General features: G+C 43.4%; 1 protein-coding gene across 1 annotated transcript in view; it reads right to left on the bottom strand.

The window, feature by feature from the left end:
• LOC306934203 (tyrosine-protein kinase JAK2-like) overlaps positions 1 to 15,324 on the bottom strand; it is a 36,651-nt gene extending 21,327 nt beyond the window's left edge. Inside the window, exons 1-8 of the mRNA XM_079516741.1 lie at positions 15,016 to 15,324; positions 12,271 to 12,513; positions 10,466 to 10,589; positions 10,248 to 10,365; positions 7,501 to 7,646; positions 5,573 to 5,864; positions 1,759 to 1,881; positions 224 to 381 (exon numbers count right to left, since the gene is read on the bottom strand). Of these exons, the coding sequence (XP_079372867.1) occupies positions 224 to 381; positions 1,759 to 1,881; positions 5,573 to 5,864; positions 7,501 to 7,646; positions 10,248 to 10,365; positions 10,466 to 10,589; positions 12,271 to 12,499 (1,190 nt within the window). The 5' untranslated portion in view covers positions 12,500 to 12,513; positions 15,016 to 15,324. The remainder of the gene's footprint in view (positions 1 to 223; positions 382 to 1,758; positions 1,882 to 5,572; positions 5,865 to 7,500; positions 7,647 to 10,247; positions 10,366 to 10,465; positions 10,590 to 12,270; positions 12,514 to 15,015) is intronic.
• Between the last annotated feature and the right edge of the window lie 3,905 nt (positions 15,325 to 19,229).

Below are 19,229 nucleotides of genomic sequence, written 5' to 3'. Positions count from 1 at the left end.
CTTAGGAAACTATGGACCTCTTGTCAACTACCGGTTGACAAGAGGTACTGCATGAAGGTAAACAGGCAAAACTCAATGCTCGTGCAGGGAACCCTGTACGACATAAAAGTAACAGATTACAGATTTAAGCTCCATTTTATCATTCATCGTACAGCGGTGATATGCCCATAACGTCCTGCCAGGCTGAAAGTGGCTAAATTGCCTTCGACTCAGTCAGACTTACGCGATGGGGCCGTGGCAATGTGACGCGATAGCCTCCACGAGCCTAGGGGGCGCCACCTCCTTACAGAGGTAGTGGTGGGCGTCTGTAGTCAGGCGGTAGTAGCCGTCGACGAGGGACACGAAGGACAGAGCTTCGGCTAGGCTCGCGAACTCCAGCTCCTGAGACAATGTGCAAGAGAAGGTGTCAACAGTAACTCCAGCTCCTGAGACAACGTGCAAGAGAAGCTGTCAATAGGATTCCTGGAATTGCTTTAGTCGTGCCTATGCACACGGCAACCAAGAATACACCATATAATATACAATCTACAAAAGCATCCTAGCTGTTCTAAAACGGTTACCAAATGTGGCAACATCAAAATCATGGACATAACCCACTTAGAACAGTTCTTACGCTACGAGCTTGTAGGTCTGCTATTTTTGAAAAATCGAAGAACGACTGACATAGAAACATAGCTTTTTCAGAAAACTGTCAGGATGTAGAAGACATTTTTAGAATCTGATCTCAGGTCAAAATTGGTTAATAACAATTTCACAAGAAAGCAGTCCCCGTGGCTTACTGCACAAACAAGGAAGTTGCTGTGCAAATGCATGGACGGTACCAAACGGTATGCACCATATAGTATCTGCCTTCTTTTAAAGTGATTCGTAAAACCTTAACATACAGAGGAAAAAAGGGCCTCTTAGGCATAATAAGGAAAACAAAGTTGTGAACGGTAATGCATCCATGGAACGTTGCAGTGAATCTTCCAAACGGGACATTGGCTTGTTCTACAGTCCAGCTGTGTTCTATTCTATATCAAGTATTTTAACAATGGGACTCAGCCAGTCGGATTCAAGGACTGCGACTATTCATTTCAGAATGCTCATTTCACTCAGAGAGAGCCAAAAATGTGACTCCCATTTCTACTATTCAGTATTTTAGCTGTGACGTGAGCGCCCCCTCCTGAGATACATCCAGGTCCTACTTTGTGTCGCTTTTGTGTCCCCATAGAGTTATACTGTGACGCTCCGTCGGACTAAATCTGAGACGAAAACAACCACGAAAGTCTCATTTTACTGCTTTCCTCGCAACAACAAAGCTGCGCTGCTCTCCCAAATCTGGCGGTGACAGATTTGGGTCGCCATTTTATTTCATTGTGTCAACTAAATCCTAATTAATGCAAACTAGATTCAACATACTCAAGCCTGCAAACATTCTAAATATGTCCCCGAAATATTTTACTGAGCAAATGGACTGTTACCACCCACCTTCAATAATAATGATAATAATAGTCTTTATTGTATCCACATCATTTTATTTTTGGGTCATAGACACATTAATAATTCTACTCGAGTTGGAAGCATTAAGACCCATTTTAACCCTCAATGGCTTCCTTTCTGAAAAATAACGTCATTGTAAAAAGATTCACGCGTCTAGATATTCTATTTACAATGAGATGTGGACGGGAGCTGGTGCCACTTGGACCCGGACGTCACGTAGCACTACAATATGACGTCGGACTTAAATACTGAATACTGTGTAAGAAGAGGTCTTACCAGATGATTCTTGCCGTCTTGCTTGTTAATGGTAACGACCCGGCTCTCCAAGGTGCTCTCTTTGTTGGCCTGTTTGATGCTGATGTCAGTAACATCTGGGAAGTCACACAGGATCTGCAGCTCCTGGACACACATGACATTGGACACATTTTACGTCACAATGCTAAAATATACGAGTTATGTTCTCCATTATTCTATCGATAACCTTTTCGGTTAAGTGAATAATCCTGAATTATACATTTTCTTTTTAATAAATGAACGAATTGATGCTAATATTTTCAAATGTACTTTTTATATGACTAAATTGATTAGTCAGAGTTACAACAATGATGACACCCACAAATATCGAAAATAGCCAATCTACAGCTGAGCTTGCTGCTGCATGCATATATATATTTCCCCCCCAACAGTCTGTTTATTGACAAACAGACAGAAACAAAAATTATAACTGGTACTACTGGTAGTACTAGTCGATCCGCCATCCGACATGCCACAGTTCATTCTACAAATGACTGGAAACTCAGTAAGTAATATCAGAGAGGTTCAGCTCATGAAAATATTTTCAAAAAAGGGTCCCACATCTTACTGAATTTATTCACCCAGCAAGCATCTGATTCTTTCCAATTTGACATAGTTAAGAATATCCACAAAGTGTGTGATGGGGTGTGGGAGATTTCCACCTAAGCAACATCAAAGCACCTTCTAGCTAATAGGGTAACGAAGGACCTAAAGGCTGCCTCCAAAGAAGAGAGTGACATTTTAGGGGGAATTAGTCCAAATAGTGCCGTGATCACATTAGGCTCAATTCGTTTTCCAACCACTTTAGACATTGATTCAAAGATTCCCACCCAATAGGACTGCAGAACAGGACAGGATCAGGACCTACGCACATGGCTCGCTGGTATTCGGTGACATCTGTCACAGATCGGATCCACGTCATTATAGATTTTGGACAGTTTTCACTCATACATCGACATGCCTAAAATATAGAAGCCAGGTTCAAAATCGATTATATAAATTAATTTGTATTCATTTGTATAATTTAGCTCGATTAAGTTAAGTGTTGAACCCCTAGCGCTGTCTTATTACTGTGGTAATGGCTTAAGTTGCTGGCAGCTTTGAGAACATGTGTCTGGTGACCACAGATAGCTTATTGTTTGCTAGATGAAGCTGGGAGTAATCTGCCAAGTTGGTTCCCACTCCAGGGTGAGGCAGGGATAAAGCACCGGAGAGAACGCACGTGTTATGGACAAAAAAATATGCGCATCCAGCTTATGCGTGTTCCTTCGAAATGGGAGAAGTGTTCAGGCAAACTTTCACCGAAGATGCCAAGTTAGTATTTCATCCACGAATCCAATAATAGCACAAACACAAATTAGGTTCCATAAATCTATAATGATTCATTCATCATGTTCCAATAATAATAATAATAATAATAATACAAAATCTTGTACGTCAAAAAAGGTAAAATAGACGTTCTACAAGCTCACAATGTGTCACAAGGTGCTGTTGTGAGCTTATAGATAGGCTATTATTCACCAAATGCTTGCCTATTTTCATTATTTCTTTGCTTATGTTTGCCCACTTTTGCTGAAGCTCTACCTATTATGACATCCCTGGAACAGGGCCGTGAGGGTTCATGTGGTTAAAGGCTGTTCAGTTTCGATCAATATTCTGCCCTCTCTTCACAGTCTAAAGTATCAAGATAATGGAATCCAGCGTGATGCCACAGCACAAAGCATTTAAATTCTCAGCCATGTCAGCGACACAGCCCGGCGTGTCATGGTGCACAGTTGTGCTCTGATAATAACAAGCGACGGGGTGTCAACATCTCTGTGACGCCGTCATCCAAGTGGGCAGATGCACTCTATAAACCCCCGCTCTGCTAACCGCGCCAACCGACGACAAGAGCGTTTTAGCGATCCACGCCACTGCTGATCTGATGGCTCTTAACCCATTTAGACCCGAGGACGATTCTATAAAATGTCTTCTAAATCCTGACAGTTTTCTGAAAAACCTCATGTTTCTATATCAGTGGTCCTCAAACATTTTCATGTCAAGGACCCCCAAAAATATATGTAATTGGCCGCTTCCAGGGACCCCCCCAGAAGCAAAGATTTGAGTTAAAAACGTTCGCTCTGAAAGAATATATATTCAAAGATTTGCGCCACATTGTCACGATTTTTAAAAAATAGCAGACCTACAAGTTCATAGCGCGGCACAGAGTGCCGTAGATCTATGAGCTTGTAGATCTGCTATTTTCAATAGCTAAAGTATAACATAATGCTTAAAACACCAAAAGGGGGCCTGGGCCGTGGCTCAGCGGTCCAGGCACCTTGGCTGGGAATCCAGTCTGGCAGTGTGCCGCGGGTTCGACTCCCGATCCCGACGGCCCTCACTGCATGTCACCCCCCCCCCCCCCATCTCTCTCCCCATTTCCTGTCAGCCTACTGTTTATCCCTCCATAAAAAATATAAAATAAAGGCGAAAGCCACAAAAAAAAACATAAAAAATAAAAGATAAAAACACCATAATGGGATCCCGCCCGAAATGGGTTAACCCCAGTCTCTAATACACTGTCACACATGCGGTTACACACCAGTGTAGCCATGCAAACCACTGAGCACATTCTTCCACCTTAGACGTGTCAGTCACAGTCAGTGTCGGCGTTCCGCAGGATTAAAGTGACAAGCATAACGTTGAGTTTCAGCTTAAGAAAAAAAACACAGCTTGACGCTGAAAGACGATCGGTCCTTACTTTGAGTTAAAAACGTAATGACCGACCGAATTTAGAATCATTTCTAGGGCTGCAACTAACGATTATTTGCTGAGAAATCATTATATCCATCAATATATATATATATATATATATTTTTTTAACCCATTTAGACCTGAGGCCGATTATAAAAATGCTTTCTAAATCCTGCCCTAAGTTTTTTGAAAAGCGTCAAATATTTATTCAAAAATTACAAAAAAAAGAATATGTTACTATATACAGTCCATTTGTAATGCAACAACTACCCCAAAAGGGGGTTCCCGTCTTGAACGGAAAAAACTCCAAAAAGGGGTTCCCGTCCTAAATGGGTTTAATGGGGGCTAATTGACTCGTCTGATTACTTAATCGCTATTATACTTCATCACACAACAGCGTCACACAAACAAGCTCTCAGCACGTCATGTTCATCATTTTAAATACATACTGTATATCGTCGCTGTCGGGAGAATAGAGCTGTTGTGTGGAAATAATTAAAAAAAGTCCCCCCATTCTGTGTTTCCTAGAACTGTAATTATGAAAAAAATCATTAACATGGTGAAACACATCTTGATGACATCATCAAGATGTGTTTCACCATGTTAATGATTTTTTTCAGACCTCTAGTTCTAGGAAACACAGAATGGGGGAACTTTTTTTTCCACACAACAGCTCTAAGGTACATTAATGACATAGTAAAATGTTGAAAATGAGTGGAATGCCCCTTTAACTAACTTTTTGAGGTTTTTGGTGATAATATTATATAATGACACATGCAAGTAACACATGCAATATACAAAGTCACAATACCAACTTTGATGAGGCAGTATTACTTTGTTTTAAAAATAAGGTTCTCTTAATTTTCTGAAAAATGTACATTTAGTTTTTTAATTTCCTGAATGGCCTTATGTGGTTTCTTCCCGACAGCAGAGATATATGCGTTAATCGATTAGTTCGATAAGCTGTTGCACCCCAATATTATTAACGCCAGTATACTAAAGCTCAGCCAAAGAGTTAGAGGTACAGTAAGTCCCGGGACTTGCCCTGGCCGGGTTACCGGACCTGTTCAGAGTCTTTGTTTGTGTCCCGGTGCCACTGGATGCCACCGTTTGCCGTCACCAGGATGGTGGCGGTGCCACCGGCCGGCTCCCGGACCTGGAAGGTCTCGGCGTAGAAGGCGGGCTCCAGCGACTCCATGCTGATGAGGTACTTGAGCTTGAGGTCGCGCGCCGTCGCCCGACACTGGCTGAACTGCTGGATGAAGCGCTTGAATCGGAAGCGGATCCGCTTGCGCGTCAAGAAGTTGCAGCCCTGGATCTGAGCTCTCATGCCTCTGGGCAAGAAGGACTTGTAGCTGGGGTTGAAAAGAGAGCGAGCGAGAGAGAGAGAGAGAGAGAGTGAGTGAGAAAGAGAGAACGAGACAAAGAGAGGACGAGAGTTATTCTGTGAATAAACAAGTTCAACTGCACGCCGTGAAATCATCAGGGTTCATTTATCCACTAAATGTAACCGCCGATTGAGATCCTTCTCACCAATGTTGAGAGCAGAGCCAGGAAGCCATGTTTAATCCTAACTGTAGATGTACGTAAGATGTTAACTCTTACTACATGTATTAGGGCATTAAGCAACTAGTCGACTAGTTTACTAGTTGACAAGAATTTCTTTTTTTTTGTAAAAACTAGTAAATCCACTAGTCGACTTTGTTGGTACTAGTTGACTAGTTGATAAGAATTTCTTTTTTTTTGGTTTACATAATAGGTAGTTAAACAAAGGCAACTAGTAAACTAGGCAACTAGTCAACTAGTAAAAATGACTAGAAGTGACTGCCCTAACATGTATTAACACTTTTTCTCAAAGTTGCAAAGTGCTGAACCATCACTAGCATCACTGCCTTGCACACAGAGAAAACAAGATGTTAAAAAGAAATATCTTTATGCGGGTAATGGTTTGCTGAGCATGCTTGCTCTATTTCGGCAACACAACTCTTCACGTTCAAGCACAGCTACCACACACACACACACACACACACACACACACACACACACACACACACACACACACACACACACACACACACACACACACACACACACACACACACACACACACACACACACACACACACACACACACACACACACACACACACACACACACACACACACACACACACACACCTGCAAGCACCGGTGGTGAGAGAACATTACTCATTTACATTCTTCACCCAAACTTTCCCAGGTGATCTCGGCTGGGGCACTGAACTAACCACCTTCCAATAACTGTGGTAAAAATGATTCACCTCAGACAATACGTTCTTCGTCTTCTATATATATTGTTTTATTCATAAATATTTTTCAGTATACTGTTTTAGATACTGAGTTAGATCGCGCTGTTCACCACCGCATGGAATAGCTCTGCGTTGCTCGATCGAGTAAACAGGAAATAACCGGCAGCTATGATGGGGTCACCGGAATAAGGATTCATCATGTAATCTGCCTATTGGATTATGTACAGTATATCTGCAGATGTTGGCCTAATTGTGGCACTAGAGCAGGGGTTTTCAAAGTGTTGGTGACTTTAGGGACCCTGCATTACATGGAGGACCCTTAGAGTACATATGAATAGAGACGGCACCCGGATGAAACCCTGAGGCGAAATGGACATAGTGGCCGAATTTGATATTGCAGCGTGGGCCCAAACACATGAACGTGCTGGTCCGTTGACTATCATTGTGCACGTCACGATGACACGTGAACGCTGAATGCCTGCAATGATAGTCAGCGGCAGCGCGTTCATGTGTTTGGGCCCAATCCATCCCAGAATGCACTCTGTTCCTACCCAGAATGCACAGTGAAATCACCTCATGCGCTTTTGAGCAACTTAATGCAAGTGGATGGGAGGAGAACTCGGGTGCCGTCTCTATTCATATATACTCTAAGGGAGGACCGCACAAGAAACCCGATGACAGCTGCCATCGTCTTCATTTGTACCTCATAGTGTGGTAGATGTCCAGCGGGGTCAGCTGGGTGTCCTTGGCTGTCCTCATCATGTCCAGCACAGCCATCCCCAGGCACTCCTCCTGGGCCTCGTGGGTATTGGGAATCTTCACCGAGCCACTGACGAAATCACTCCTCCACTATGTACAGATAGAATGTGGCACAGAGTGCAATATTATGACAGACAGAAGTCGGTGCTTTAAAAGATACCGTCAGCATTTTGAGGTGAATGTGGTATAATGGGCTCTTGCTGGTATTGAGTCACACCCTTGGATAAAAAAAGAGGAAGATGCTGACGAACCTGTGGCCAATGCTGTGTTACATAATTTAGCCCACGGCACTGCCTTTTGCAGCCTGACACAAAATCAAATCCCTTATGAACCCGGCAGGGGTGAGCGGCGAGCGCTAAGTGTCAGTCAGGCTTGTGTCTCGAAGACATTCACCTTAATAAACCATTAGTGGGGCTGCCAAAGCCTTTTAGCCGTTCCCAAATGACTGAGGTGAACGTCGCCCCAATTCCACGGTAGTTCACCCAGAGTTCATCACCACCAGTCATTGTGGCTTCAAGTTACGTGAATTCAACTAAGGCTGACACAAGGCTCACACAATGGCCCCTTTTCCACCGGGGGTTCAAACGGTTCTGTTGTTTTTTCCACCCTATAATTTTGAACCAAATTAATTGGTTCAGTTCCCTAAAAGTCGGTTCGGAAATGGAACCCAAAAAAAAAATACTTCTTCTTGCCCTGAAGTGGGAACGAAAGTGGGTGTGTCGCAATTCAGGTCGGAAGACGCATATGTGATATAAAACCATCATAAAAAATAAAGAACGGAACCAGTTCTAGAACCAAAGTTATTTCAGTGGAAAAGGGGCCAATGCGTATAGCTCTTCAATAAATGGTATAGCAATGCCAATGCAATGAAATGTACCTCTGTGGTCTGCTTATAGAGCGTCGCAGTCCCGCCCCCTACCATGGACCAGGAAATGAATCCCAATGCATTTTTCCCATAGACATTTCATAAAGTATTTATTTAAAGACGGTTACGCCGCGGACAAAGCCAACTCGAGTCGTGACAACTCATGACAACACAAACAATATTTTGGACCAAACAAATAATTACAAAGAAGAAAAACAACAAAAAAAGTGTTGTAACCTGCCGTTTTTTTCTTCTTTCTAATTATTTTTTCGGCCCCAAAAATTGTGTCTTTAAATAATACTTTCTGAAATGTCTATGAGGAAAATGAACGGAGAATCATTTCCTGGTCCATGGTAGGGGGCGGGACTGTGACGCTCTATAGGCAAACAATGACATTCTGTTTTTTCTAAATTTAGTCCAGAAGAGGACATTTCAGTGCCAGTAGATACAACCCATCTCAGGTCACACTTCCCAGTTCCCTAGGGAGCCTGGCGTTTATTATAAATACCATATGCAACTAATGTGGCAGAACAGTGGAACATTGACATGGCGCTGGTTCCGTCAAAAGGCTTCATTGTAGAGAAAAGGTCAAATGGCGGATGCGACACAGCAGGAAAGTTCGAAGTTGTTTTTAAACACTGCCGTCTAGATGCCCTAAGTTCACCATCTAGATAAGGCCTGATCAGCCCAGATCTACTTCGTGCCAGCTTGACGCCAAGGAGAAGGGGGAAAAAAAGCCTCTTCACTAGTGGCAAATATGTGTCAGCTCTCTCAAGTCAGTGTGGAAATCCACTGGGATAGAGGTACGGTAGTCTAAATACAGGGCCCTTGTCAGAGTGCCTGGCCAGTGCTCTTAAGCTGTAATGTGATGCCACGACAAAGGCAATATGCAATGGGCTCTATGAACACGCCATTTTGGAAATAACTTGGGCCCCTTCCCTACTTCCTTCACAGGTGTTACAGCTGATACTATGAAGGCTCTGTTCCAAATAACAGCGTTAGGTTGCCGCTATTGTGCTTGTTGGCTCACTGGAAACACTCTGCTACACTAGTGGGTCTCAAAGTGTCCTTGAGTGCAGTGTTGTTTTTGAGTGCAATTTTAATTTTAGTTTTAGTCATAGTCTCTTGAATAGTTCTAATTTAGTTTTAGTCACATTTTAGTCACCTGGAATGTTTTAGTGTTAGTCTAGTTTTAGTCGACTAAATGCCATGAGATTTTAGTCGACTAAATCTACAGTTGATTTAGTCGACTAAAATGTATTTTGGTGGGCATTGTTGCCGTCGTAAGGACTGTTTTTACACATACTGAAAATAGCCAATCTACAAGCTCACAACGCGTCGCGCTGCGACGCGTTGTGAGCTTGTAGATCTGCTATTTTCAGCATGCAACCAAGTGTAAAATGACTTATACTGGATCTCTTGTCCACTAGTCCTTTCCTAACATTTTAGTTTAGTTTTTATTTGTTGACGAAGTTGTCAGTATATTTAGTCTTAGTTTTAGTCATCATAGCACAGTTTTCATTTAGTCTCCATTTAGTTTTCTTCAGTGGAAAAAGGTAGTCGACGAACATTTTTCGTCTTAGTTTTAGTCGACGAAAACAACACTGATTTGTACACTCTCAAGAGTTATGCGGGTCCTTGAAATTAAAAAGTTTGAGAACCACTAGACACAAAATGGTACAGATGCTTAATTGTGCGCAGTGCACGCAACGAACAACCTCTATCAAGCCATTCAGCTGATGCATGTGGATATCGGTGTCCAAAAAAACAACGCTAAACATTGTCGTTTTAGTTCGTCCACACTCACTGTATGCTCGAGTGTGTACCTGAGAGAAGAGGTATGCCATGACGTAGTCATCCAGAACGGGGCTCTCCTGGCCCTTGGTGACACCGTATCGGTAGGCCCTGGATGTCCCACCACTGTACCAGCCAGGAAAGTAATACCTGTCGTGTGGAGTGAGTGACAATCATATTCACTAAGGGATTCAAAACAACACAAATATATAGGGGGAAACAAAGTGAGTGGAATGCAAAGTATGCTAACCGTATCCTAAAGAACACGTCCTCCGAGGCCGTTTCGTCCAGCTGGAAGATGTGGTTGGGTGAGAACCAAAGGCCATCTCGTTCCCGGAAAAGGCCGAAGAGGCTGCAGTACAGCGGCGACACACCTGAGACAGACAACACGGAGGGTGGGAAACGGAAATGTTTTCAAGGCTGTGTTGTGTGTGACACATATACACTATGGATAAACAGTAAACACGGGACATTACTGTATGCCATACAGCAGGGGTTCTCAACCTTTTTGACCGGGGAGGGGACCCCCGGAGATGCTTTAGCCATGTCTCGCGACATGGCTAAAGCATGTCGCGAGACAAACTGACGGCATAACAGAGACAGAGACAGAGAAAATACATCATAAATAAATACTGATAAATACCAGATATAGTCGTTATGGAAGGTTTATGCATGTACATAAGCCTATGTGAACTCCAGTCCAGCCTTTTTTTTCTCTTTATATAAAATAATCTGGCGACCACCCCAAAAAATGTGGCGACCCCCAAGGGGTCGCAACCTACAGTTTGAGAACCCCTGCCATACAGTATGTATATCTCAATGAAATCAGTCTCAATGAAAACTCGAAAGCTCTGTAATTATAAACAAGACTCAGTGTCTAAGGCTGCAAAAAGCAAAAGAACACAAAAATAATGGTTCAACCAGGTTTGAACCACATTGAAATTCTACACACATTATGCTTGTAGATCAGCTATTGATTTGGCGGGAGGCTAGCGACACCGCTGTATGGCAGAGTTTAAGTTAAGAATTTACTCACACCTACTGTATATGCCATTACCACAACGAACAAATGCAGATAGGCCAACGATGTCGGACTATATGCGATCTGGTCAGATTTGCCTGCAGTCTTAATGAGCCTCTCACTGACTCTCAACATCCATAGAGCCTCTCACTAGACCCTCAGCATCCTTAGAGCCTCTCACTAGACCCTCAGCATCCTTAGAGCCTCTCACTAGACCCTCAGCATCCTTAGAGCCTCTCACTAGACCCTCAGCATCCATAGAGCCTCTCACTAGACCCTCAGCAACCTTAGAGGCTCTCACTAGACCCTCAGCATCCATAGAGCCTCTCACTAGACCCTCAGCATCCTTAGAGCCTCTCACTAGACCCTCAGCATCCTTAGAGCCCTGCTGCTTAAGTTGTAGGGCTAAACATATCACACAACTTACCACATTAACCCAGTAGTAATTTAGCTTTTATACGTGTGTATATGTGATACTCAGGGTAACCCACCTTTAAAATGTCCTCATATTGAAGCTCATTCATTAAGTGAGTTCCTCTATGGTTCCCTGCTCCTACAGGCAAGCATTCTGAATTGAAATCCGAATTTAACACAACACCAAGAGGAGCAAACAACAGACAATGCCATATGGGAACACATCTAGAAGACATTTGTTTTTAGTTGAGCAAAAGGTCAATAAAGATTTTGCTCAAATGTCAGTCTTGTTCTGTTTATCATCAAACACCCAACATGCCATTACAACAACATGCAGGCTAGCCCTGTAAATAGTATAATTATACTTGTATTGACCATTGAAGTGTGGCTCTTGCACAATCCACCATCCCAAGCAGAGCTAACCTATTTTTGTGCTTATAAATAACAAGAGTAAATAAAGGTAGACAGAGGGAAATAATGTGTGAAGGCGGGCTAGCCTTTGCAATAAACAAGGCAACACGCTCCCTGACAGGTCTAACTGCGGCTTCTTGATAACCTTATCTTGGGACCTGTGTGTCCCAAACAGCACAGATGAATGGGGTTGTAAATCCACTACTCACTGCACTGTTTGGCTGCGTCTATGCACAGCTGCTCGGCCACATAGTCCCCGGGTGCGTAGCCGAGGGGGCTACGCTCAGCCCCTCCCTGGCTGCTGTGGTAGAGATGGACCCTCAGGACGGGCGCGGACGGCTTGGGCCCCGAAGGCTCCTGGTGGTGGGCAGCTCCGTTCTGGTGCACCGGCGGGCACGTGGGAGCTTTTTCTGTGTCCATAGCTGGGATACAGGCCATCGGCGACGTCACACCTTTGTGCAGTTCAAAAACACAAAACAAACAAACAAAAAAAGAGTAGAAATTAAGCACGGTGATGATCTACAAGCTCACAAGTCCAAGCACGTCTACTGTAGGTCAGGACGGAGCGCATTACAGAGTGGTGTCCTTATATCCCAACGTTGCGAACATCTATTATCACAGAGTAGGTAAAAAAAAACAGCATAAAAAGCATAAAGCTGCACAGAGGGGATCACCGTCTGGTACTGGCATAAGGTTCAACAGTCTGACAGTCATTAGTCAGACACCCTACCGCAAACAAACTATTCCAAGAAGTACAGAAACGTATCGGATTAATAAGCCACATCAAGGCTTTTTTTTTAGTACACCCTAAAATTATGATACCCTTGACCACTGGGAATTGTTTTGGGTAAATCTGGTTCCGGTTTGGGTTCCGGCCTGATGACTACAAACCGGTGACTACAACATGACGTAATGCATGCGCTACCGACCGGATCATAAACCCAAAAATGGTACGCAAACTATGCATCCCAGCCAAGCCCCCAGGCCAACGTTGAAGCTGTGAGATGTAGTGGTCAGAGCTGGACTGCAGGCGGGCCCCTGCATTTAGCACGAGGAAACCCTGTGGATCTGGGGTTTAACATTGAGCGCTCGTTTTCACTTCCGCATTTGGCAACCGAAATTTGGTTGGCAAATGCGGAAGTAGAGCGTTCTTCTGTGTGCTTCAAAAACGCCACTGAGCAACTTCCATTGAAATGAAAAGCATTCATAGCCGTTCATAGCAGAATAGCAGTTAAAGGTATACCTCTATCCTTTATTATAACTCTATATGATCCCAGCCCAGGCTAAACCAGGCTTGAGGCCTTGTTATATAAATCTTACTAGCGCTGGCTGGATTTACCACTGGCAAAACTTCAGCATGCACTGTAGCAAAATGTCTCTCAAATCAAAGTAGATGCAACACTTCCAATAACTATCTAGATTCAAATTTAAATGTTAAATGTGTATCGTTACTATCGTATGCCTGTGCACCAACCAGCACAGATAGATTAGATACCTTAAACATTCACCTCCATAACAGTGAAAAAAGGTCTAGCAAGTCCTTAACGGATCTCCTGGTCACAAATATTTGAATCCTGTAATTGTCCTCCATTGTACCTTCATGCTTAGCCTATGTCTTTATTTATTGAAATCAAAGAATTTTAAGCTGAAGTCAAATAAATGGAGTGGGGAGTATTTCAGTTATTGTGAATTATTTTCCACTTGCACTTTTGAAGTGTGCAATAAAAAACAAGAAATAATCACATAGTGATATTTGTCAGGTGAAAGAAGCACTGGTTTCTTTATTTAGTAACGAACGCTCCTCTCAACCGGCTGGTCTCAATGATAAAATTACGTTACATAACATTGGGTGTCTCTAAAGATTTCTGTTACCTTCTTCCTGTTACCTGGTCATGTGACCTGAGTAACCAATACATGACAGCTGCGTGTGTGGCAGCCAATCAGGACTAAGTCCTCAGTATGACTAGGTCTTCTACATTTCATGAGCTTTCACCTGACACAAAAAATAGATGACATTGTCTAGATGGTTTTGCATGGACTTCAATGTACTGGGCTATTTCTACAATGACAAAACGGTAAGAACTGAGTGGGCTAGACAGCTGAGCTTAGGCATATTTACTTTTAAACTAACACAGTTTGCACACTGTTACGATTAGCAGTCTTTAAAGGACAGTCTCCATGTGTGTCATGCACGCTGCATACAACATTTGCATAATTGCATTTAGACTGGATATATCGTTATTCCCAGGCTAACAACAGCAACTTGTCCAGATAGAAACTTCTCCAGGCCTTGTCACAACTGTCTGACTGTCTATATAGCCTAGGATAAAAAACACCAAGGATGAGAAGGTGACGTCAAACAACTGGAAGTGTGTATAGCTTGGTATGTTATATGTAACAAGTACATCTTCAAAATAGCAAAACCGCCCACTATACTGTAAATGTGCCTTAACCACGTACAATGCCCCAACTTCGTAGTACGACAGTCGCTCAAAAATAACAATCTAACAACCTCACAATGCCTCTGTAGTGATGTATGAGCTTATAGATCGGCTATTTTTGAAAGCCTTTCAAGCATTGAAAGCATTTTCAATATAGCATTTCACATACCCTAAAAGAGGGACACAACGCTAATGTGGTGCACATATATCATCATACAAGCATTTCCGTTTTATTTTGCTCCATGAATTTATATACAGCACTTCCTGACACATGACGCATGGCTGTGACATCATGAACGAATCCTTCCGAGTCTTTATTCTGGGCTATCTAGCTGCAGCTTCCCTTTTTTTTTTTTTAAAGCTTATAGCCTAAAAATATTATCCCCACACAGACACACCCAGTAAACTGACTATGCAAAATAAAACACAGAGTTTCCACTTTGCTTGACACCTGTCAGATTTAACTGGAGCGTGACATACAAATGCGTTCGTTGATGCAAGAACATAACTTACTTTGCTCGATTAGCTGCCCCTGCTGCTAGCTATAGCTAGCTAGTAGCCAGAGAGCTGCAGCCTGCCAGTGTGTTGTTGATGAGAGACTGACAGTCAGTCAGGTATAAAGCTAGTGCGTCCTCCACAAACTCTCCACAGAGAGATCACACACACAGATCACTTTATTCTTGGCGGTTGTTGAGTTGAGCTCCTCGGTGCATCATCATCCTTGTTTCCATGCTATAACACTGTAGCTAACATGCTACATCACCTCCCTGTTATGGCACAGAGGCAGCAGAGACCTGCCCCCTATGCTCTCTCTACAGACAGTCAGACGCACGCGCGCGCGCACACACACACACACACACACACACGAAAAGCTATTTCTAGAAGCTGTCTGACTTAATTGGCTTTGGCAATCATCGAACTGAAATACTGGCCTGTTGCATTTCGTTTGCATTGAAAATGAAAACTCCCTCCCTCACCCTTACTGTATCTCTGTATTGAAATCATGCCTGACTGACAGACTGACTGACACCATGCTAAAAAGTGCTAAAGCAAAGCCTTGTGCAGCAACTGTCAGTCAATAAACAGGACAGCCTCTCCCACAGTCTGGAACTGTGTGAGTATGCATGTATGCATGCATGCATGTATGTATGTATGTGTATATATATATTGTTGACCTTATAGTGGCGCATTCGGATAGTGTACTGGTGTGCCCTCTTGTCGTTCGTTTATTGTCGTTCAAAACTCTAGTGCGCTGCACTACGGGGTGTGTTGACTAGTGCCCGCACTGACTGACCCTACTCAGAAGTTGGGGTTGTTGTCCAGTGTGAGTGCGTCACTGCGGTGTCTTGAGCGCTCCATTCTCTTTTGACTAACGTCTAGCTGTGGAAATTAAACTGTTCCTCATTTTACTGGGGAACCCCCCAAGGACCCCTGAGGGTCCCTAAACCCCACTTTGAGAACCACTGCTATAATACTCTTATAACTCAATACAGTAAGGTGTATTCAGTTCACTGTATTGTTTTAACTGGACTTTTGTAGATGAGCCACACTTAGTGCGCTCTACGATGTCACCGGCCAGCGCACAAAAAAAACTCACACCATAATGTGAAGTGAGCGGTGCCTTGGAGTCAAGCACAGTTGTTGACTTAAGCACGAGGGTTGTAATGACCCCTCCTTCCGTGTGTGTGTGCGTGTGCGTGCCGTGTGCGCGGTTAGTGCCACAGACATACACTCATTCGAGCGGTTACTCAAAAACAGAGCACATTCCTTCCGGTGCGAATATCTGAACGCAGCAATTCCCGATTGGGGAGCGTTGGTTTCAAACTTTCGCACGGAGAACAGCTGGCATACCAGCTCACATCGTGTCACGGTTGTGACCGTTGTGAGCTTGTAGATCTGCTGTTCTCAGCCGTTCTCTGCGCACAACACTTCGCGCGGCACGGAGGAGTATACATTAGGTTTGAGGGGATACAGCTGCACGATCATTCAGGGTCTGGTGGTGCCGTGGCCGTAGGAGGCCTTAGCTATGTTTCACCAGTTTCAGTTGAAACGGGCCTCCACCCTCAGGGGGGCCTCCAAGCTCCAACTGAACCTCAGGCGTCAGTCAACCCCCGTCACTCTTGGCCCTCTCTATCTCGCTCATGCACTGCCTTGCTCTCTCTCTCCCACAATGTTAAGTTACACCTATTTTTAATAACCTGGGTAAAATGTGCAGCATCGGGAGGTAAAGGGGAGACATTTTAATTGTGAAGGGACAACAGGATGAGAAGAGGTGTTGTTGTTGCTAATTGTCGAGAGTAATGGCTGCGTGTGATATTGAACGGTCAAACTATTTGTATCAATACGGCTGTATCAACAAAATAATTATGTCATAGGTATATGGGGGCCTCATATTTGGTCTTGAAACGCCCCTGGCCGTAGGGAGCGAGTTTGGGGACTTAATGCTTTGAGAATCGCTATAATTGTTTACACACTGACACAAGTGACACAACGTAAACCAAACTATATATTTCAAGATCGAGAGATCACAGTAAACATCCATCCTAAACCTTCTTCCTCCACACTGGAAGAAAACAGCAACACAACTGAAAGTTTGATGGGATGTATTTTTATTTTTTACGTGGCATCTAATGAACGGTCGGTTTATTTTGGCCCCGGCCTATAGCTCAGCTGCGTGCGCATACTGGTTCTTATCAGTGTATGATGTTGTCTGGAAATGCGTCTATAACTCTTGAACCATAGGTCCTATAATTCATCCAGTATACAACTTTTCTTCAAAACACACTTTTACAGAGTTTGTCCCAAACTCACATGTTGTGATAAAGATGTATCATACTGATTTTTGCACCCTTTCACTCTAGGAGCGAAAGCCACACCACAATTTGAGATCGGCACTGACCTGACCTGCGACCCAGTAAAGCACATCATGCAGCTGGGTGGTTTTTCTCTGTTCTACCATCATGCTGTCAGGAGCTGATAAGAAGATGGAGTACATAAGATAACCAACCACTGAGAGGGAAACGAGGTCAGGCCTTAATAGACCTGCTGGTGAGTAAAGGAGCACAGGTCCAAGTTTACGCACTCGTGACAAAATACTGAACTGTGAGGATTGTTATTATACTTGTTTTCAAGTATAATAACTTGAACCCCAGCTTCCTATTCTGGGCATGTCACAATAAGCAGACATTTGATGAAATTTCTCTTTTTTTTTTCTTTTTTTCTTTTTTTTTTTTTAACATAACATAACATAACATATAACATAACACGGTGGGAGAGGGGAAAAAGAGGGAAAGCCAGGCAACAAATAACAGACTCACACACATACACACACCATGCCATTTTGGTCACACCGTAACTTCACCACTTGACGTCCAATGCATGTAGTTTATAGTTTTAGCACTTGGGCCCATAGTACCAGAAGGTAGGACGGGGAGTCATTCAGGGATGACCGGGAAAGTGATTCCCTCTGCATAGGCAAGGAATTGGTCCCATACTGTGTGGAATTTTGCGACAGAGCCCCTCATTATGTATCTAATCCTTTCAAGCTGCAAATTATAAAAGATATCTCTCAGCCATTGTGTATGGGATGGCGGGATGGGCGATTTCCATCTCATAAGTATTAGGCGTCTTGCCAGTAGTGTTACATTTGATGAAATTTGATGGATTTGTACATCAGCTACGGTATTTTTGGCAAAGTAATTTGGTGTACAGGGGGGAGAAAATAGGAGGGAACCAAGTAGTTTTAGTTGTTAATAAAGCGGATGTGACACGATCAAGAGGAGTGTCCTCAATCACAACGGAGGGGCAAGTCATCCCTCTATGGAGCCGAGACAGATTACAAACAGAAACATTCATTTTAAAAAATGGCAATGAGCGAGTGGAATGAGTCCAGTCTCTCAAAGTGGGTTTTGGATACCCCAGGGTTCCAGGGGGTGCCCATCAAAATGAGGTAGTATAGGCTGATCTACAAGCTCATAATGTGATGTCACCATGCGGCACATAGTGAGCTTAGATCTGTTGTTTCAAAAGATTTAGAAAATAATGGAATATTGTAATTTGTAGAAAATGTCTTGCAACACAAATCTTCTGTTATGGCGGGGCCCTTGCATGCACAACATCTTTTCAGATGGGCGTCCGTGGTCAAAAAGAATACTTGTATCAATTTGGGTGTCCTTGACAGGACTGTGTTTGAGAACCACCAGTATAGGCAGCAGCTGATGAGAGTGGTGACAGGAAAGAAGTACCGGGATGATGAGTCTGAACAGGTGTGTATAGCTGGGACAACTAGGGAGTGGCCAGAGACTGGTGGACAGCTGGATGTGACCAAAGTCACTCACTACTCACTATATGGGTGTGTTCCTAAATACGCTGTGAGAATCTGCTGCGATTTCTGAGTGCTCTGGGTATAGATACTCATCAACTAACATTGTCATTGTCGTGTTTGAAATTAAATATATTGAAACGAACGCGTATTTGTTCCAATTTGTATGCAAAAAATCACACCCGTGTGAACTGAGTGGTGTAAGGTTTTACATAGCATGATCAGCTGTGGTCTGACGTAATGTCTGACGTAATGAAATCACACCCGGGTGAACTGAGTGACCACTTTCCTAGATCTAGGCTATTGAGTTCAGCATTCAGCATCTCAAAGAATGAATGGCCTTCAGGTCTGATTCTGGTAGGGTCGTCTTCGGGTCTGGTCAGGAGGGTCTGTCTTGGTAAAGAGC

Source organism: Electrona antarctica (genome assembly GCF_951216825.1).
Source record: "Electrona antarctica genome assembly, chromosome: 12".
In the NCBI taxonomy this organism is placed as follows: Eukaryota; Metazoa; Chordata; class Actinopteri; order Myctophiformes; family Myctophidae; genus Electrona; species Electrona antarctica.
Note: the sequence above shows the minus strand (reverse complement) of the source record. Positions and strands in the feature narration are given on the sequence as shown.